This window comes from Pipistrellus kuhlii, unplaced genomic scaffold, assembly GCF_014108245.1.
Source record: "Pipistrellus kuhlii isolate mPipKuh1 unplaced genomic scaffold, mPipKuh1.p scaffold_m20_p_2, whole genome shotgun sequence".
Classification (NCBI taxonomy): Eukaryota; Metazoa; Chordata; class Mammalia; order Chiroptera; family Vespertilionidae; genus Pipistrellus; species Pipistrellus kuhlii.
In genome coordinates, this window is record NW_023425515.1 from 41,847,919 (window position 1) to 41,870,374 (window position 22,456).

General features: G+C 40.3%; 1 protein-coding gene across 2 annotated transcripts in view; it reads right to left on the reverse strand.

Annotated features, from left to right (window-relative positions):
- The window catches only part of P3H2 (prolyl 3-hydroxylase 2), a 159,782-nt gene extending 138,335 nt beyond the window's left edge, over nucleotides 1-21,447 (reverse strand). Inside the window, exon 1 of one of the 2 annotated variants that reach the window (XM_045583814.1) lies at nucleotides 20,671-21,447. In XM_045583814.1, coding sequence (XP_045439770.1) covers nucleotides 20,671-21,135 — 465 coding nt within the window. In that variant the 5' untranslated portion in view covers nucleotides 21,136-21,447. The remainder of the gene's footprint in view (nucleotides 1-20,670) is intronic. The other variant, XM_036448725.1, reaches the window with a different exon arrangement.
- Between the last annotated feature and the right edge of the window lie 1,009 nt (nucleotides 21,448-22,456).

The following is a 22,456-nucleotide window of genomic DNA, read 5'->3' on the forward strand; positions in this document are numbered from 1 at the left end:
ACTTGAACATTTAAAAAATGCTTTCATCAATCTTATAGTACACTCATTCTACAAATAGAGTAAATATCAGTAGTATTCCATTTTCCAAATTCAGAAAATAAGCTGAATTTCAAACAAGTTAAAGATTTTTTTTAAAGATCTTTGAAAAAAGTCTATTGTTTTGTAATAGACTGTGTTCCATTTATGTTTTATATAACACTAGAGGCCCAGTGCACAAAATTTGTGCATGGGTGGGGGGTGTCCCTCAGCTCAGCCTGCACCGTCTCCAATCTGGGACCCCCTTGAGGGATGTCCAACTGCCCTCTTATAATCCAGGACTGCTGGTTCCCAACTGCTCATCTGCCTGCCTTCCTGATTGCCCCTAACCACTCCATTGCCAGCCTGATTAATGTCTAACTGCTTCCCAGCCAGCCTGTTTGCCCCAACTTCCCTCCTCTGCTAGCCTGGTCACCCCTAACTGGGTTGATCACCTCCAACTGCCCTCCCCTGCAGGCCTGGTCCCTCCCAACTGCCCTCCCTTGCTGGCCATCTTGTAGTGGCCATCTTGTCTCCACATGGGGACAGGATCTTTGACCACATAGGGGTAGCCATCTTGTGTGTTGGAGTGATGGTAAATCTGCATATTACTCGTTTATTAGATAGGACTGACTAGCGTAGAGTAAATCTCATGCCACAAAATTTAAAATTAAGAGGTGAATTCTGAAAAGAACAATTGCCACAATTCTTCTTAGTTCATATAACAAAGATGTTTGATGGATTAATGAAAGTCTATTAGAAAAATAGTAATGATAATAATGTAATATCAGCAGCAATTACTCTTCACTGAGTGCTTATGCTATGAGCCTGGAGCTTTTCTAGGCCCCTGATATATATGAACTCCTCATAACATAACACCTGATAGTTTAACCCTGCTTCACAGAGACTTTAATTTGCTGAGGGGAATAAAATCACATCTCATTACTTTCCAGATCAGTGTTTCTGAAAATATGTCAATCATTCTTGGCTCATTATATGAAATGACAATAGTTTTAGACTTAAAAGTGATTTGATTTAGGTGTATTACACTAATTTGAAATGTAGATTTAATCATGATTTTCACAGAAATCCCAGTTGTGCTCTTAATAATCATGACACCCTTAAAGTCAGAGAAGCTCTTTGCTGGACTTCACTGGATGTTTCCTGTCCACCACCATTCAGCTATCAAAGTGCATTTAATCTTGCCTACTTTATATCAGTTGCATGTTGTTTGCCATTATTAAGTTTATGATTTTATTATCATTGCTATATTTTGTTACAACTCCATTTACAAAAAAAATAAAAGATGCATGGTTCTTAGTGAAGCCCATTAGTAGAGACAAAAATAGTAACAAACACTACAACTAAAAATAATTGGTTTTAAAAAAGGGCATTTTTCAAAGTTACACTCCTCATAGCAAAAACAATTACATTAAATACTATTGGCTAGAAGCTTACAAAAATAGTCTCAAAACGAATATTATATATTATGATTGGAAAGAAACAATGAACTTATGGCAAAGTTCTATTTTCAAATGACTCTGCAGGAGTCACATAATATATTACAATGGGGCTGAACAATTACTGTCACATAGTTAGATATAATGTCATTTTGATTTATAGCTGGATATACCATGAAAGAACTGTATCAGGACAATTGGAGCATATGCAAAGGAGAGAATCATTTCTTGTTTATTTTCCACCAAAAGCCCATGCAGATTTTGGTGCTCTGGCTTAATTCACAATATTGTGTGAATCAGAACATAGATGTGTCAAAACAAGATGTGTTGAAATCAAAATTGGTAACAGACCACTGTTTTTTTGTTTTGGTTTTGGTTTTGCAGGGGGGAAAAAAGTGCATTTCAAATAAGAAGTCACAACTTTGCCAATACATGAAGTACTTTTTATTCATAGAGAACAGCCGGCATTAATAACTTACATCTTAACTTTGATTTAGCATCACAGGGAATAGTGAAGATTTTGAATAAAATTGAATCTAAGCCATTAGCTTACATCGTTTTAGAAAGGAGTCTGCAAAACTGTGTAGTAAATTTTTTTAACACTGAAGTTAGAGAAGAGAAATACAATTTTTTGAAGTGATGAGATCAATATATTTCTTCAAGCCACTGACACTGCTACAAAAATCTATTTCTATGATTGCAAAGGGCTTGCCCATTTGGCTTTCTTCTCCAATATATTAAATATTTTGTATTGCCCAAGCCTATAATTCTAATGTCTCTATTTCAAACATTTTGTAGGTAAGAATTTAAATAAGACTAAATTGAGGAGCAAACAATTCAATTGCTGAGAGTTTCATAGTTTAGTAAAATGTAATAACTTTGTTTATTAAAAGAAATATTATGTCAAACATAAAAATATATTAAAGCCAGTAGAGACTTTCAAGGCTATATATTCCTATTACCTCATGTTATAAATAAAGATACTGAGACCAAGAAAGGGTCATCCATCATCATAAAGCCAGAGTAAGTGACATAGTTAGAATCTGAGCCATAGTTGCCCCCCTGGCCAGTGTGGCTCAGTTGGTTGGAGCATTGGCCCACACACCAAAGCTGTGGGTTTGATTCCCAGTCAGGACACATACACAGGCTACAGGTTCATTCCCAGTCAGGATGTGAAAGGGATGCAGTCAATTGATGTAGCTCTCTCTCTTCCTCCCTCCATCCTTCCCTCTCTCTAAAAATCAACAGACAACATATCCTCAGGTGATGATGAAAAATAAGAAAGAATTATGGCCACAGTTTCCTAATTTCTTACTAAATACTATTTTCAATAGTATATCCCACCCAACTTCATGTTAGTATACTTTTATCCTAACATATAAAAACTCTGGGTCCGTCACATCCACATGACCAGAGGCTGGACCTAACTCCCAGGGCTGATGCACAGCAGGCTCTGGTGGGTGGGGACTTGTGGCAGTGGAGACAGGAATGGGGGAGGCAGGGTTGGCACTCACACTCACTCACAACCGCACACATGAACAGACACACACAGTGCCCACTAGCTCACAGCCTTTCTCCCTTTCTTTCCCTCCCTCTCAGCTTGTCTCAGATCCTCTCTCAGAATGAGGAAACAAAAGAGACTGGGCGAAACAAAAGAGACTGGGCCTGAAAAGGCCTGGATAGAAGGAAGGGTGGGCAGATGGTAGAGCGGCCCTCACTGGTCCCGCCTTCTCCCTGCCAGGAAAGAGGAAGAGGGAGACAGGGAGACAGGTAGGCCTGGAAAATTGCTGAGAAAAACAAAGAGAGGCAGAGACTGGGTGAGAGCAGGCCAGCAAGGAAGGGCAGTTGGGGGCAACCAGGCTGGCAGGGGAGAGCAGTTGGGGGAAAGATTAGGCCAGCTGGGGAGGGCAGTTAGGGGCAATCAGGCATGCAGGAAGGTGAATGGTTAGGAGCCAGCAGCCCCTGATTGGAGAGGGTTCAGGCTGGGCTGAGGGAACCTCTCCCTCCGTGCATGAATTTCATGGACTGGGCCACTAGTATGTATGGTGGTGACCAACTATCTGACCATCTGATCAATGCACTGTCAATTTAAAAATAAATATTGACTCGTGCATGTGCAATATTTGTCTCTGACACTAGCCTCCCATTTAAATGAACTTGAAGACAGTTTCCTGTGATGCCAACACAGTACCTATTTGCAATGACTATTAATAAATTACAAGGACGAACTCTAGACAGAGTAGGAATAGTTCTCCTTGAAACCATTTTCAGACATGTTCAGATATATATATTGCTTTCTCTTGAGTTAGAAGAGTGTGTGATGTTAAAGTTGTAAATACTTCATCACAAGGGAAATTAGTCAAGCACTCTGAAGGTGTTTTTACTCTTAATGTGGTATATGGGGAGATATTAGAATAAGTTTAATCAATTTATCAGTCATTGTTTTTATCAATGTTTTTATGTCATGTTTTTTTGTTTTTATATCATGTCTTTGTTTTTTTTATATTATGTTGTTTCTTTATTAATTAATTTATATATTATTTTCAAATATATTTTACTAATTTTCTTTCATCTCTGACACTTCTTTTATAGAGAAAGGGTGAATAATGATATTAAAATATTTCTACTAATTAATTTTCTTTCAATGTGCACAAATCCATGCACTGGACCACTAGTTGACTTACACATTTGGTACCCACCATGAAAGAGCTCTCTTTAAAAAGTGGTTGTGGAGGGATCAATGGGGGAAGTATTGTTGTAATACTTTCAACAATAAAGATCAAATTTTTTTAAATAATAAAAAAAACAAAGCCAAGTTACTGCTATAGACTTGTAGGGTCCAACACTGTTTTTAGAATCACCCATGAGTAGAGTTTTATAGGGCAACTGATTTGAACCCAAACATCTAAGTGTCTGAAGAATTCAAAGGGCCTTATATTATGAATGGTCAGTGACAGGGTAGGGTAGACAATAAGGAAGAAATAAACAAAGCTGTCATTCCAGCCCCCCTAAAAAAACATATGATCAAGTACACAGAACAGCATTTTTAAATACCTAATTATGAGGAGTGTCATAGAGACAAACTCATGCTCTAGGAGCAATGACAATTCAATTCAATGAACCTATTGAGTTAGTACCAAAAGCAGAGTTAAACAGTGAAGTCAGCCAAGAATGAAGTTTAGGTCAAAAACTCACACATAATGACCTGGAACATAGGAGGTATTGATTAGGGAATGTCATATTTGTTCTGAGACAATGAGAAAAGGAGAAGGGAATCATTACTTAGGAGCATTTATTTTTCTTATTCTAAATCCTACCTTAATTGGTTTTCCTTATATAACATAGTAGGTAAAACTGTATTAAGTATCCTATTGGGAAAATGGAACAGGATGTACAACTACTCATTTATGCGTGGAGTTAAATCGCAGTGTTCTGTGGACCTATACACAAGTGAAAGGGTTACTGGTGGCAGCTCAGCAGAAGTGCTGGGACATTTGAACCTCTGAAGCAGGAGCAGGAAAGAATACTCTTAACAGCCTGACATGCACCATGGCACAGTCCAGGTGATCTACTTACGTTTGCATTAATGGTGGTGAAAGTTGGCTAGAGATTTTTATTAGAGGTCAGAAAGGTTTTCCTGTAACTTTGGGCATTAATTAAGCATTGGTAACAAAGTTAACCCAGAGTTTTGAGATAAAGTCCACTCAACTTGTATGCACCATCATCATCATTATAATTCAAAGATTATTTGAGGAATCCGCATGAAGACTCCTGAATGTGAAAAAGATGGTAAACTCATTTCTCCCCTACTTCCCCTTAGATACACCTAAAAACACTGGACAAACTACCAAAGGCAATCACAGGAAGACTGAAAGGGGGCAAGAAGGCAGCCTGGCCAGGGACCCGACACTTGAACATAGTAGTAAGTTTCCTTCTTTCTGTCTGTCATATATATATATATATATATATATGACAGCACTCCATATATATATATATATATATATATATATATATATATATATATGTGTGTGTGTGTGTGTGTGTGTGTGTGTGTGTGTGTGTGACAGCATACCATATATATATATATATATATATATATATATATATATATATATAAAATATAAACTTACTACTATGTTCAAGCTTGGACTCTGGAGAAGCCTGCAACCTGGAAATGCCGATGGGAGTGAACAAAAGCAGGTTTCTCTAGTTAAAGGACCAGGAAAGTTGAGCATAACACGTGCCCTACCCCAGCCAAACACCAGGGAATAAAAACATGTGCTCGCTCCAACCCAACCTTGGTCAGCCCATAGGACAGAGAGCCTGGATTTCCCCTTTTCTCCTTCCTAGGGGTAGCAACAACTCCTCTCTCTATCAAATAGAAACAAAGGAGGAATTTCATAGAGGAGAGGCCAAATAAAATGGTTCTCTAAATATTCTTTAGCAATATTTAATGTTAAATATCCTTAAACATAAAGTCCTGCGAAGACTCCCTAGCAACCCAAAGTGCAAATGAACATCAGCAAAAGGTGTCAGAACTGAACTACAGTGCGGAATATGGTAGACAGGTTTTCAGACTGGCCTCTGGATAGCAGCACACAATTAATTGAAGCAAATTAGAATTGCCCTTTAAAGACTCTGTAAATGAAATTGGGTTTTCTGAGTATATTGTCATGTATTTGCTAAAAGAAGTACATCCACTTTCAATTCCTAAGCATGGATGTTCTGATAAATTACTATACGTTTAATTTAAAACTCTCATTGGTACTCTGTAACCACAAGTAAATTCTTTTTAGATGTTATCTCAGAGACACTTGAGCCAGAAATCAGAACACTGATGCAAATTATACGTGTGGATATTGTTACTGCTAAATATTCTGTTCCTGTATGTTCCTGTGTGTGTTTTAAGACATTGTTTTTGTTTTTCCCCTTTCCTTTTTTGCATTATGTGAGTTGCTTATAGAGATTGTGCTGGGAACCCTGGTCTAAGATGACATTAACCAGAATTAAGAAGCAGGACAGAGAGAGAAATGTATGTTGTTTTTTTTTCCCAGTGAAACAGTCCTTAATGATCTACCATCTGTGAATATAAAACAAATTTTTATTTTATAAGACCTGAATTGGAAAATCTTATAACCTTCCTGTTAAGCATTTGTCTGACTTATGCTCAAAAACTTTCTTCTGGGGTTCCTTATTATATCTGACTAGATGTCAGCATTAGGAAAGTCTTTGGGTTTGAACCCAGATCTTATTCTCTGTAACTTCTGTTACTTGGTCCTAGCTCTTCAATTGGTGTGGTGCGGTTAAGATCAAGAATAACTGTCTCACCGTAGGTGGTTTTGTTCAGTGGTTAGAGCATCAGGCCACAGATTAAAGGGTTGTGGATTCAATTCTGGTCAACATCATGTACCTCAGTTGCAGGCTCAATCCCCAGCCCCAGTCAGGGGCATGTGCAGGAGGTGGCTAATCTACGTAACTCTCTCAGATCATTGTTTTTTTCCTTCCTGTCTATCTGTCCCCCTCTCTTCCACTCTCTTTAAATATCAATGAAAAAAAATATCCTTAGGTGAGGATTTGCAAAATAAACCAAAAAAAAAAAAAAAAAAAAAAGAATAACTGTCTCACTGCAGACTGGTGTAGCCACTATGGAAAACAGTGTGAACTTCCCTCGAAAACTTAAAAACAGAACTCCCATTTGACCCAGTGATCCCACCTCTAGGAATATATCTTAAGAATTCTGAAACACCCATCAGAAAAAAATAAATAATTAAAAAAAAAAAAAAATATATATATATATATATATATATATATATATATATATATATATATATTATCCCCCTTATGTTCATAGCAGCACAATTTACAATAGCTAAGATCTGGAAACAGCCCAAGTTCCCATCAGTAGATGAATGAATATAAAAAACTGTAGTACATTTACTCACTGGAATACTATGCAGCTAGAAAAGAGAAGGAACTATTACCCTTTGAGACCGCATGGAAGGACCTGGAGATGATTATACTAAGCAAAATAAGCTAGTCAGAGAAAGACAAATATATGACCTCACTTATATGTGGAATCTAATGAACACAATATAGTGATGAATAAAATAGAACCAGAGGCATGGAAACGTGCAACAGACTGAGGAATCTCAGAGGGAAGGGCTGGGGGTGGGGGGATGGAGGGAGAGATTAACTGAAGAATTTATGTGCATATATGCATTGCCCATGAACACAGACAAGAGGATGCTGAAGGCCTGGGGCAGGGTGGGAACCAGATTTGGGAGGGGAAGGAGGTTAAAAGGGGGGAGATACTTGTAATACTCTCAACAATAACAATTTAAAAAAAAATGAACTAAAAATAAATACCTATTTCTGATGGAATCCCAAAATGGGGAGGAAAAAAAAAAGAGAGAATGTCTCTGATGATGCATTTTCTAAACCTCTTTTTTGTTTGTTTAGTCTATTCATCCCTATTTCAACTGTTTCTCATCATAGTGAATGAGTCTTGTATCTATCTGTTTGTCCTTCCTGAACTTGCCCTAGTTTATCTTGTACCTCTTAAAGAACCACCAAATTAGATACCAGTGTGATGTTCTTGAAAGTTTTAAATGGATTGACTGTCATCAAATACACTGGAAGCACTTATTTTTGTTTTAAATCTCCTTTTAAACTCCTTTTATCTTCATTCTATTTTGCATTTCATTATCTTACCCTTTCTTCTTTTCCAGGTAGATTGTTGGCTCTCTGGATCAGACCACTAAAGTATTTTAGAATCTCTGGCTGGCAAAGATAAAAAGAACTCTTATAAGCCATCTGGCCTAACACTTCTCTTGTCCAAATGGAGACCTCCATGCCTGAAGAGAAAAGTTAATGACAGACTAGGGACAGAGTCTAAATTGCTTGATCCCTAAACTCATAACACTCTACTTTTTTATTTTATTTTATTTTTTAGCTTTTCTCCCATTTGCTTATTATACAAGAAGCAGGCTCATTTTTGGTGTTTGTAATGATGAAATGTTTGTTGATTTTCAAACCAAGGCCATCTCTGATGGGTACTCAAGATCGGAGAGGGGGAAAGGCTTACAGGGATTTAAAATTCCCAAGACGTGTTGATCTGTGGGGAGAGATTTTATCTATTAATATGAAACAGAGAAGGTTTGGAATGTGTTTGAACAGAGTCCCATTTTTTGAAAAAGACTAAGAAGAGGCCATAATCTCACGGAAATTGAGAATTCAGAGTGTTGAAGAATGTAGTGGAGAAGAGAACAAAAGGACTTTTTTCACCACAACAAAAAGCAGTCCCCACTTCTCATTAAGTGGAGGATTTCTGCTTTAGCCTGAAGGCGAAAGGAGGCTGATCAGCATGTACTCCAAGGTATAGAGAACTGAAGGTGAAGTCCATGACTCAAACTGACTATGTCAATTTCTTGTTTTGTGTATCCTGAAGTTTTCTGTACCTACTGTATGTGTTAATATCTTCTAAGTTTATCATGAAGTATGGGCCTATTCTTCTGCCTTTCATCTGCCCTCACAAGTTTGCCCTCTGCCTAGAAATCATGAGGCAAGAAACAAGTTCTTCTGTGTCCATGCTGACCTACATGAGCCCACAATCTTTTTTTTTTTTTTTAATTCTTACCAGAACCCTGTGAAATAGGTCTGTCATCCCTATTTTCCAGATAAAAAAACCTCAGGTCCATGTTGGTGAGCTCTTTATAACACTAATAAAAGGCAGTACTTTTATGAATATAGAACTGGGTTTTGATGTTAAAACCCAATAAGCTATTCTAATAAAGTCAGAAAATTGTTGAACACATTGTAGCTACATGAAATGATGAATGTTGTATACATGACTTAGTCTTCTATAAGGATTTTAACGCCTCCTCTTCCTCGTTTCTCATCTTATCTGTTTGCTCATTCCCGCATAGATGACTTTGAAAAATATTTTCCCCTTTTATCTGTACATCAATCCTGTGAGTTATGTGGTTTTATTATTATTATTTTATTATTATCTATCTTTTCCCGGAGACAGATATTGAGTCAGAAAGAGGGTAGGGAACTTGGCACACAGTAAAAGGGCACATCAAACCACACCTAGGGTTTCAATAAAACCTGAAATGGCATATGATGGCATTTGCCTTAGCAAGTTTAAAAAGTCACTAAAACAACAATTCACTCGGACTTAACTTTGTTTTGAAGTGATATATTTTATAACTATACTTAAAGTAAAAGTTCTTGAAGATAAAGTTTCATATATTACCATATATCAATTTTTCAAGCCTCAAAATAGTACATATTATTTTTAAAAATATAATCAACTAGAAAGATCTATCCTGAAAACATCCTAAACTCCAGATTAAATTAATTCTCCAAATTTTTCATTATGTCTACTTCCAACGTTTTGGGTTTTTTTCTGTTTTTTTTTTTGTTTTGTTTGTTTGTTTGTTTTTTTACTTAGTCTTTTTTTCATATCTAAAAGTTAAAAATTAGCAGTTTTGCTGAAACTGGTTTGGCTCAATGGATAGAGTATCAGCCTGCGGACTGAAAGGTCCCAGGTTCGATTCCAGTCAAGGGCATGTACCTTGGTTGCAGGCACATCCCCAGTAGGGGGGGTGCAAGAGGCAGCTGATCGATGATTCTCTCTAGTCGATGTTTCTAACTTTCTATCCCTCTCTTCCTCTCTTTAAAAAAATTGATAAAATATAGTTTTAAAAAATTAGCAGTTTGTTGTTTTCTAAATGGAATTTCTCATATACCTTAAATCTTATGTCCTTTCCATACCTAATCCCATTGCTTTGAAACAAAACATCCCTGAACTGCCACCACATAATATGTTACAGTCTGCATGTTTGCATCCCTGCAAAAATTCATATGTTGAAACCTAGCCTCCAAGCTGATGGTATTAGGAGGCAAGGCCTTCAGGAGATCATTAGGTCATGGAGCCAGGGCCCTCATGAATTCAATTAGTGACCTTATAAAAGAGGCCCCATAAAGCTTGTGGCCCCTCCCGTCAATGTGTGGTTAACAGGGAAAAGATGGCTATATAGGAAACAAGTCTCTGAGCAGTTGGCCTTTCTGCCATGAAAAATATGAGAAATAAATGTATGGTGTTTAAAAGCTACCCAATCTATGAGTATTCTGTCTTAAAAGCCTCAACAGAATGAGAAATCCTCTGCCTCTCTCTCTCTCTCTCTCTCTCTCTCTCTCTCTCTCTCTCTCTCTCTCTCTCTCTCTCCATCTCTATGTCATTCTCCTTCTCTGTCTTAGAAGCCTCAACAGACTGAGAAATCCTCTAACACTCTCTCTCTCTCTCTCTCTCTCTCTCTCTCTCTCTCTCTCTCTCTCTCTCTCTCTCTCTCCATCTCTATGTCATTCTCCATCTCTATGTCATTCATCCTCTGGCCCCTCTTATTTCCTCAACTGTCCAGACTTCTACAGGTTGGCATTTGGGGTTTCAGTCAAGCTGCTTTCTCTGGATATAGGCAATACAGAGCTAACCCCAAGAAAATTAAGAGTTGCTGTAGATTACTTTTAAATGTTGGCTCTGGATACTTCCCAAGTTGAATGAGAAATACATTAATTCTGGAGTTAGGATTTCACGACTGAAGATGCTAGCTTGTGTTGCTGAAGCAGTCTGCCTGTCCTGTTCAGACAATAAGTAGAGGGAAGCCAGAGCCTCTGGTCTTTCCCACAAAGCAGGATGCCTGCAGCCACATGGGAGCACCAGCTGTGGGATATGAGTCCAGTGATTTGCATCTTGGAGAAAGAGATTCTATTTCCAATGGATTTCCCCTCATGAAAAATTTCAAGTTGTAGCCAAACTTTCTCATAAATTCCATGATTCACCAGTGGGCACCTTGCCATCCAGCATATAGTGAAAAAATTGATATTGTACTTATCTATCCTTAATGTCCAGTTAGCTTCAGTATGGCTAAATGTTTCAATCAGTGGCTCTCTGTGTAGATTGATTTTTACCCCCAAAGACATTTGCAATGTATATGAAGACTTTTGTTGTTGTCACAGCTTGTAGTAGGGTGAAGTGTGCTGATACTGCTGTCTAGTTGATAATGGCCAGAAATGCTGCAAACCATCCTAAAATTCTCAGAACAGCCCACCAGAACAAAGAATTATTCATCCCAAATGTCACTAAGCCAAGCTTGAGAAGCTCCAGCTTAAATGCCTACTGACCTGAGATCTGTAGACTCCACTGTATAACTGAGCCCTTAGTCATCCTATAGAAATAATGACTGACTGTGAAGGTCTCTGTCCCTGGTGGTGGTGCAAGAATCAAATGCTGATTGTTGGCTCTGAATTCAATTTGAAAAATGTTATTAAGAAATAGCTCTTGCTTCAGTGGGGAAATTATTAGTATGGTGTTCTGGATTACTTTTTGATACTATAATTTGAGATCATTTTCAAAAACAGCCAAATTTAGTTTTAAGGTAATTTCACTGTTTCTGTAGTCCTAATTATGTGTTGATTTCTTCATGCAAGCTTATTGATATTGGCAGAGTGCAAGCTAAAAACCTAACATTCACACAAGAATAAATCAAAATTGGCTCAATTAACTTTCTTAGGATTCAGGGTTTGTTAACAGCTTCTCTGTTTTGTTTTGGATTTATTTATTTGATTACATCTTTTGCCTTCTTACACTCCCATCCAGAATGCAAGTGTAATTACATGGCAACCTTCAGCAGGGTCCTATTACTTCCACAAAAGTTGAATCCATTATCTGCAGATAATGAATTCCAGCAGGATCAATCCAATAGCCCTGAACTTCTGGAAAACCTGCCATCTTGGATCTTCCTCTCTCTGGCTCTTCTTTCATTTCCCTTCTAAAGAAGATTCTTTGCCTCATTAGTTTTCATTAGGTTTATTAGAAAACAGCACTGACCAGGTTTCCACTTCTCAGGTTTTTGTTTTGTTTTTGTTTTGTTTTTTCCCCCCAGAAGTGAGCAGAAGAGCACAGCAAGGAATAACATCACATAAGGAGATGGTAGCTTTTATTTTCTAGATCTATTCCAGTTAGCAAATAATATCAGGGACAGGCTATGTGTTTTAATGTTGTTGAGTTTATGTGTTCAGTGTGGGTCTTTCAATAGTGGTCATCAGTACTGTCACAGAGGTGGAACTCAGGGTTCTTGAATTCTAATCTTGGTTCTTGTATTAAATGGCTGGATAAATATGGACAATTTGATTCGCTTTGGGAGTTTATTATCTCATCTGTAAAATGGGATGGTTGGAACACTAATGTCCCATGAGTGTGGCAGAGAGCAGCTGCAGAAATATGGGGAGCTGAGAGGGAAGGGAAACAACTTCTTCAACATATGCCTATGTTTTACACAAGGCATATGAGGAAAGGGGACACAAAAAGTTTCAAAGAAGTAGATGCCTATGTCTGTGGATCAAAGAAGCTCTATGCCCTTCATTGTATTATATTCAGAAACCTGACATTACCTCTACCACTACCTGCAAGTCTCTTCCCTCTAATTGTTCCCCTCAAGTCTCTTTCTCACCATGGGTCACCAATAGGGCAAGGAATGGGGGAGGAAGGGGAGAAAGTCAGAAATAAGCATAGAAAACTAAGTAAAGCAGAAAGGAGTGTACTCGAATGAAATCGGCTTTTTCCAACAATAGTCTGTTTCCCTCAACAGTTCTAAAAACTGAAAATCATACACAAGCACTAACTCATGCCACTCAGAAGTCTGAATTGGAAACACTTTTTTAAAAAAAGATGTGTCTGGGCTATTTGGCAAAAGAGGGCCCGGTCTCATAAAAAATACATAGCTAGGAAGTCAGAGAACGGGAAAAGAGGGATAAATGAAAGGAAAGAAAATGAATTATAGGATAGAAGCTGAATGGAAAAAAGGACAGGAGAAATTATTTTTCCCAGTAAGAAATGCAAAATTTTCCACCAGACAAATGGGACTCTTGGCTGAGTGGTGGATGCATCATGTGAATGAAAATGTAGGGTGGGCGGGGCAGTGCAAGAAGATCTGTCTCCTGTCTGCACTGTCTCCAAAGCAAAAGGTTCACTGCAGTCCCAGCTGCACCACTGGTTCACCACGCTACCCTTTGCAGAGTCTGCCATCGCCATTTACATAGAGGCAGCCATGTCCATGACATAGAGTGTGGAAAGAGCACTGAAACTTTCGTTAGAATATCTGCATTCTGGACCCAGCTCTCCTTGCTGACCCACATTGATTTGTCATGGAACCTCTGAAGCCAGTGTTATTAGTTATTAAGTGACAGGGACAGAGTTCTTCATGATCTCTGAGAGTCTTTCAAGTTGTAGCACTTTTAATAGTTGCAAAAATAAGTACTTCATACCCTTGCTAGATCACATTTTTTGAGCAAATATGGTACGTATCCCTCTCTCTCACCCCTCTTTCGCTGCCCAAAAACAATTATTTTACCTGAAGAGAGGGAGAGTTGAACAAGATGGTCTCTTGGAGTCCCTTCCAGCCCCAAGATTTGTGATTCTAAGAAATCCACAGTTCACTGAATGCCTTAGCAATACAAAAGAACCATTATTATACCACATCTGAGGAGTTTTTATTTTAAGTGAACCCACCCACCTTTCAGAATTTCTCAAGTCCCACCCATAAAACTGACATTTTATCGAACATTCCCCAAAGAATTCCACAGGCTATCTATCCTTTCGGAGTTTATCAGTGAACAGATTATATTAGTGGCAGAATGCACTTGATTCTCAAAGATGGGATCTGTGAAGAGAGACCAGCAGTTTATTACTTTCTGTTATTAAAACCTGTAAAGGAATCCCTGATTCACCAGGCTGAGATAGGAGAAAACTTATAAGCAGTTGCTATCCTCATTTAACTGAATTTTAAACCTCTGTGTCACTATTTGTAATTACAATGAAGAGCTGACTGGGCCTTCCAATGGACAACCCCCATGAGGGGACAACTGGAATTCCAACTGCTTAGCACACAGGACCTAAGAGCTGGCCACACACACACACACACACACACACACACAAATCACCCAGTAGGAAGATTTTAAAACAGCTATTTTTAAGACATAAAATTAACCTCCAATTTGAAATAATTGGGGGAATAAAAATCACAAAGTCTACATGTAAGTAAAAAGATGTAAGTAAAAAGAAATTTAAATACGGAGTTTGAGAAAGGTTTTTATACTAAACTAACAATATGTATCTCATGCACGTGTGGCCTGGGGTTTCCATTTTTGTTGTTGTTGTTAAGGTATTCATCTAGAAAGAGAAATAAGTTCATAAAGCAGAATAGAAGTGAGAAAATCCCTTGACCTTACTTTTTTCTTTTCTAGTAACCACTCCTATGACAGATGATGGTCAATAAAAGGGGGGTTTGGCAAGATGACTCTAGGAGGGAGATAACATTGCCTAAGTTAATTAGATTTTCTTTCTGTGCCTCTTTAATTCTGAGGAAAATACAAAGGTCAAATAGCACAAAGCACCAACTCAGAAACAACACATGCAGGAGCAGGCTTGTTCTAAGTAAAAAAATAAAATAAATAAAATAAAATAAAACAAAACAAAATAAACAGCACTAGGTTTGTTTGTTTGTTTTTTCTTAAATGGCTGAAATAGCAGGAGAAAAAGAGATATCATTCAAGTTTCCAGATTATAAAGCACACAGGTGAGAAAAATAAATAAATAAAAGGCTCTCTCTGCATTTGTTTAAACTCAACAAATGTACATAAAGCAAGAACAATGTGTCAAGGATTTTCTGAAGCACAGTTTTAAGTAATAATAATTAAATCAGTGTGTGTGAGGTGGCAGGGGGCAGATGAGGAAAGAGGGGAGATGGGATGGAGAGGGAGGGAAAGGAGATTTGCAATACTAGCCAGAACCTGCAAAAAGAAGAGTGTCAAGTCACACAATCTATAGTCCTTTTGTAACTTTCTCCCCCAACCAACCAGCCAGGAAACCAAGTAACTAGTGTGGGGCAACCTTGGCTGCCACACTGTAATCTTTCTCAACAATATTTCATGCACAAGGAATCAAGCTATTATTTACTCAGCAAATACAAACTGAGCATTAACTGCTTTTGCCCCTGGTTTAGGTATTTGGGAGGATACAGATGCTGAGGACCCAACTATGACCTACTGGCCCCAAAGCTCTCATTATAAATCACATTTTTAATACCCAGATGATTAAAAATAATCATCTATCTAATAATCACTCAGGTCTGAAAACTATTTTAGGAGATATAGCAATGACTATGAGAGTTCTTAATCTCAAGGAGCTCATGTAAATGATAGGCAAAAATAGAAATTTCCCAAAACAAAGCCGGAAAGTGAAACATGATATGCAAGGAACAAATTCTTCTCTGTGGCTGGGCGTTTAGAGAAGGGAGGAATAATGGATTGTTGGGAGCTGCACAGGGAGTGAAAGAGGACCTCACCCAAATATGTACATTTGTGGTAGTCGAGTTACCATTTCAACACGCAGAGAAGGAAACATCTATTAGAATTAATACTAAGCAGACACATGGCTCCAGTGTTCAGAGAAAAAGAGACCTTGTCCTCAGAGCTTTACATAAATCTCCTCTGCAACCCTACCTAAACAGTCAGGTACATCTTATCATTTCCCTATTTTGCAGATGGGGCCAGAGAAGATCAGAAATTTTGTAAAATTTGCTCACCATCACAAAGCCAGAGATTGAGGAGCTGAAGTTCAATATCAGGACTATCCCATTCCAGAGTCTACATGCCTCCCAAAGAAGAATAAACAAAGCCCAGATGTGCAAAACTGTGAGACACATAAGACCAGGCATCTATTGTTCCCTCTGGCTGGAGGGTGGCAGAGTGGGGAAGCAGGGTGGAGAGACAGGGCTGGTAGAGTTAAGGGAGAGCCAGACTATAGGTGCTGTATTCAACTAGGCGGGCTATATACCGTAGCAAGGGGAAACCAATGAAGGTTTCCCATAGAATACTGTGATAAAAGCTTTATTTTAGGGTTTAGGCTATGAATCATGAGTTATATCTTACAATCAGAAATAATAAAAAATCAAAAGTTTGAATAGTCTTTCCCTGGCTAAGAACCAGGTGGAACTATTGTCTCATAGCTGTTCAGATAAACATGCCAGGTCTTAAGGAAGATTCTACAGAGCAGGCCTTAAGATAAATGCACTGTGTGTCTGTTATCCTGCAAGACAAGGATCAGCTCATCCCTGGAGCTGTCCAAATCTGGCAGAAGGATAGCCCTGGAGACTAAAGCATTCCCTAGGACCTGAGGCAGCCCCATGGGGCAGTGGGCACAGCACAAGCATGGGCATCGGTTATTGTCAGAGTTCAGGCTCCTGAATTCTGGTCCTGTGTTCATTTCATCAAATCAAATCAGCTGACACTGGGCAAGCCCCTTTCACTCCCTGAATCTCCCTTTCCTTGTCAGGGAAATTTGAAATTGGTCTGGACAGGACTCAGATTTCACAAAATTCAATTCTTCCCTTCCAACATCCCAGCATAAAGGATCTGCTTCCATCAATGTCTCACTTCCTGGGATTTGGGGGTGGGAAGAGCAGCATCTCCCAAGAGCTTCCACAGTTTGTAAAGCCCTAGTGAGAATAACTGTACTTCCTTATCTCTAGGAAACCCACTAGTTCTGACTCCATTATAGATTTGCCATTCTCAAATCCTGACTGCAGAGTCCTCACTGAAATCAATCTGGCCCAAGTTTATCTTTTTTTCAAGTGCAAACTGAATCATTGATTTAAAAATAATTCAACAACAACATGACCATATCCAAGCACATGCAGGGAACTCCTCATTGTATCATCAGGGGATGAACTTTAGGATCCATGCCTGTCAGGATATTCCGTTATTATTTGAGATTTTTTGTTTTATTCTCAAAAGACTGTGTGTGTGTGTGTGTGTGTGTGTGTGTGTGTGTAATTTCAAATTCCTTGGAAGCCAAGCAAAGACTTAAAACTGTAGAGGGAAGGGACAGAACCAGGATGCATCTTATTCGACATTCACAAAAAAATATTCCTGCAAATTCCAACCATCAAAAATGAATTTCCAAAGACATGATCAATTATTTGGATCCAAGACGATTTGCCTATAGGAGAAGGGGTGAATATGGAGAAGATACAAGATTTGTTCTGCTCTTTGAAACATTGCTAGTATTTTTTTTTTTACATTGCTTCACATATTTTTAAAAGAACTTTTAAACTCCATAGGTTCATCAGACCACGCCTACTAGTTCACACGTAGAGGTGCCCACGAATGACTGAGTCCTATAATCAATTCATTGCAACCATGTGACGCATGTTAATCCTATTGGTGTCACCTTCTTTGACCTCCAGCCATGGGACAAGAGTAGGAGAATGACATAAATGCTAACATTTACAGTGAAGCAAGCTTAATTATAGGACTGAAGAAACACACATTTTGTTACCTCATGGTTATTTATTTTTGTAAGACCTGAGTAAAGAAAATCTGCCCAAGATGTGTGACAGGGCTCTCAGCAGGACTGCCAAGCTCACATCTGTGACTCCTGGGAAGAGTATATTAAAGGGGACCACCCACGCTCTGCCCTGGGAACTAGCTTATATATCTTCAGCTGTCAGGCACTCAAGGTCCCCTCTTCACTGACCATGGACTGATTTTTGTAAGACCACCAAAACTGTCCACTTATTCAAAAGAAATCAGATTTTCATGCCTTTGCAAATCTATCAGGAGGCACAAGTAAACAGAAGACAAATCCTGGAAAGGACTCAAGGCTCTCTCCTTACTTCTTGCCCAATATCATATAGTGAAGTCCAGCATCTTAGCCACAACGCTGCGAGTTAGGAGTTTGCCCATGCTGTGATTTCCTGAACTCCACATCTGCAAATCTCCTGAAAGCCTGAGGGGAGAGACCTTGACGGGGGGAGCTGCTAAATGCATCTGGATATCTGCACATAATGTGTATTTCACCACCCCAGAAATGTAGCCTGGTACACTGGCAGGCATGAACTGCCACTTCAACAGCTGTAGAAGAGACATTGATATATTGACATGAAAAGGCAGAAAGTTAAGAGCAACATGAATGAGTAAGAGTTGGGGTTAGGTTGAGGACCACAAGCTAAGTACTCTCTGCTGAAGCATCCACACAGATCTTCAACATTGTGGATATGGGGAAAATGCTAATATATATATCGCATACCTCCTGACACTAAGTTCAGGCAAGTTAAATACACAAACATAAAACCAGAATGAGAGCACGAGGCAGCTGATGATGCATAACCCAGTCTAACACTTAAACCTCCAGAAACTGGAAGCCTTAGTGAGATTGCCTCACACAGATTTCACCTCTGCAAGCATTCCTTCTCTTTAACCTTTGATCTTAAACTTTTGTAGATGCAGGGGAGAAGAGAGAAATTTATTTCACAGTAGAGATAAAAACCTACTTTATCTCTGCTGTTTTGAGAATGCTTTCTTTTAAACTTCAGAGAAAAGTTATAGACTAGCGTGTAGGAGGGATGAAGAAATGGAAACATCAGAGAAATGGATGTTGAACTACACCAAGAAATGAAGTGAGAGAAACCTTATGCTAGACCCAACTCTTGACAACATCTCAAGGATCAGTGCTTAGTGGGGACTTTAAACATTGCCTTATCAGCACAGTCCTGAGAGATAGATAGAGAGAGAGAGAGAGAGAGAGAGAGAGAGAGAGAGAGAGGAGTGATAGCGCAATAGACTGGCCCAGCTTCATCTAGTGTTGATTACAGAGCTCACACCGCCAGATACCTGAATCCACAAACACATGACAGAAACATTAAACGATTACTATGGCCTTGTAGTTTAGTTTGATATCAGGTAGTGCGATTCCTCCAACTTTGTTCTTCTTTCTCAAGATTGCTGTGGCTTTTTGGGGTCCTTTGTGGTTCCATATAAAATTTTGGGATATTTGTTCTAGTTTTGTGAAATATTCCATTTGGTATCTTGATAAGAATTGTGTTGAATCTATTGATTGTGTTGGGCAATATGGACATTTTAATTATTTTAATTCTTCCTATCCAAGAGCATGGTATATGTTTCCATTTATTTGTATCTTCTTCAATTTCTTTCTCTAGTATCTTATAATTTTCTGAGTGCATACATTCTTGTTTAAATTTATTCCAAGGTATTTTTTATGCAATTGCATTTTTTTTCCTGATAGTTGATTATTGGTATATTAAAAAAAAATGCAACTGATTTCTGGGTATTTATTTTGTATCCTGCCACTCTACTGAATTCATTTATCAGTTCTAGTAGTTTTTTGGTGCAATCTTTAGGGTGCTCTATATAAGGCTCTGGTACATTTACTCAATGGAATAATACTCAGTCATAAAAAAGAAGGAAATCTTATCTTTTGCAACATGGATAGACACGAAGAGCATTATGGTAAGTGAAATAAGCCAGTCAGAGAAAGATAAGTTCCATATGATTTCACTTATATGTGGAATGTAATGGACAAACTATACTAACTAGCAAAACAGAAACAGGCTCACAGATACAGAAATTGTGAGCTGTATCTTGACAGCTGTTATTGACAGCTGTCAGAAGAAAATGGGGGTTGGGGAGCTAGGTGAAAAAGCTGATGGGATTAAGCAAAAACAAAACAAAAACCTCATAGACACTGACAACAGTATAGTGATTACCAGAAGGAAAAGGAGGTGGGGGTAGTGGAAGAGGGTACAAAGGGGATAAATGGTGGCCAAAAGAGGTCATCTGACGTTGGATAGTGAACACACACACAACACACACACACACACACACACACACACACACACACACACATATATATATATATATATATATATATATATATATATCATAGAATTGTACATCTGAACCTATACAATCTTATTAACCAATGTCACACCAATAAATAGAAGAAGAAGAAGAAGAAGAAGAAGAAGAAGAAGAAGAAGAAGAAGAAAAGAAGGAGAAAGAGAAGAAGAAGAAGAAGAAGAAGAAGAGAAGAAGAAGAGAAAGAAAGAAGAAGAAGAAGAAAGAAGAAGAAGAAGAAGAACGAAGAAGAAGAAGGAAGAAGAAGAAGAAGAAGAAGGAGGAAGAAGAAGAAGAAGGGGAAGAAGAAGGGGAAGAAGAAGAGGGGGGGGAAAGAAACATTAAAAGAGACCAAATCTGGCCAGAAAAACCACAGTGGCAAGGACTCAGGAGAGCACCGGGAGCCACAAGGAGCTTAGGGGGGCGGCGGACTGGGTACCTTGATGTAGGCTCGTTGCAGGTAGTTGTAGGGCACTCGGCGCTGGAAGTCGCTGCGCACATCCTCGCTGACCTGGTGTCGGGACACGGGGCCGCCGAGGCGCTGGGTCTGGCAGCTGCGGTAGCAGCGCGCCCGCTCCAGCACGGCGCGGAAGAAGGGCAGCTCTGCCCCCGGCCCGGCGCCTGGGGGCGCGAGCGGGCGGCGCGCCGCGCAGTGGCGGGCGCAGCGCGCGCGGACCTGCCGCAGGCGCCGGTGGCTGCGCAGCGCCCCTTCCAAGTCGCGCACGGCCAGCTCGTAGTCCCCGCTGTAGTAGGCGGCCACGCCGCTGGCATAGAGCAGATCGTAGGGCTGCAGAGGCCCTGGCTCGGGCTCCAGCTCCGGGCGCGGGCTGTCCGGGGGGCCGCCCCGCAGCGGCGGCGGTAGCAGCAGCAGCAGCGGCAGCAGCGCCCAGATGCGCTCCCGCATCCTCCGCCTCGGAGAGACGCGGGACGGCCACGCTCCAGACTGCTCCCGCACCTGGCGTCGGTGTCCCTTCTCCGTCCTCCGAGGGCGAGAGCACTGGCCCCGCCGCGATTTGACTGCCCCGTGAGCCCCAGGTGACCGGGGACCGCCGGCTCTCGGAGGACTGAGAGGCGGAGGCCGGCCGGCCGGCAGCTCTTAAAGGGACGCCCACAGCTCACACGCTCCTCCTGCTGCCCGTTTGTCCACACGGGCCTACCCGCCGGAGCACAGCGCGCGCCCTGCCGGCTCCGGGAGGGCTGCAGCCACAGGGATGCCAGGGGCTGCACACCCAAGGGCCAGCCCTAGAGCAGAGCCAGTGCCTCTTGAGGGCAACCTGGGTGGGTGACGCTCTCTACGTGGTTCCCCTTGTATTGTAGATTGCAGAATGGATAGGATCCCTTCTTTTTTTTTTTTTTTTTTTTTGGAGAGGAAGAAGATCCGGCTCAGGGAGGTGAAGGTTCTCATCATATTCTGGAGTCTGTACCCGGCTTCACGGTGTACAGAGGCCTTCACCTTCAGAGGAGGCACGGGTGCTCCAGCTCAGGCTCTGAGGGAAGCACTGGAGGGCCATTTGGCCCAGGTGTGGGGGCTTAACCAGAGCCATCAGTCCCAGTGTATAGGCCTGTGAAGGGGCAAAGGAAAGCCTCACTCCTGGGTCTTGGGATTCAAAGTTTGGAGTTCCTTCCCTTAGGGAGGATTTCTCCCTGTCCTCATCCAGTGTGTGAGGGGTGGGTCTGGGTATTGGAAGGGGTGGGGGGAGGGGGGCACAAAGGAAGGGCAATCAAGAGTCCCCCTTTCTATGCAGAAGGTATTATTACAGGACACAGAGAACTCGGAGGAAGGAGCAGCTGCCTTCAATTCTGCCTCTGTTTACCCACAGTGTGACCTTGTGTAACTGAGCCTCAGGTCCCTCATCCCTACAGCAGACAAATGTCCCAACACATCACATAGCTTTCAGATATAAACTCTTCTAAGCGTTGAACAAAGAGGCAATTTAATAAATCCAGTACCCGCGGGACTTAAGCAATGAGTATCAATCTAGGAATGGGAAAGCTGACAGAAGTGGCTGCCAGATTCCAAAGGACTAGCTGAAGGCTTTTCTGTTCCTCTGCTTCTCCTCTATCATAAATCCCTTTGGAGGCAAGTTGTTCCCCTCTTTCCTGTGCCTTGGCTCCACACTCTCACAGGGATTCCTGAGAGCTTATCCGCTGGACCTTGACTCCAGCCTGCCTCCTGAAGGCATTCCTGTGGTCTCCTAGTGCCATAGCAATTTCACCATTCTTCT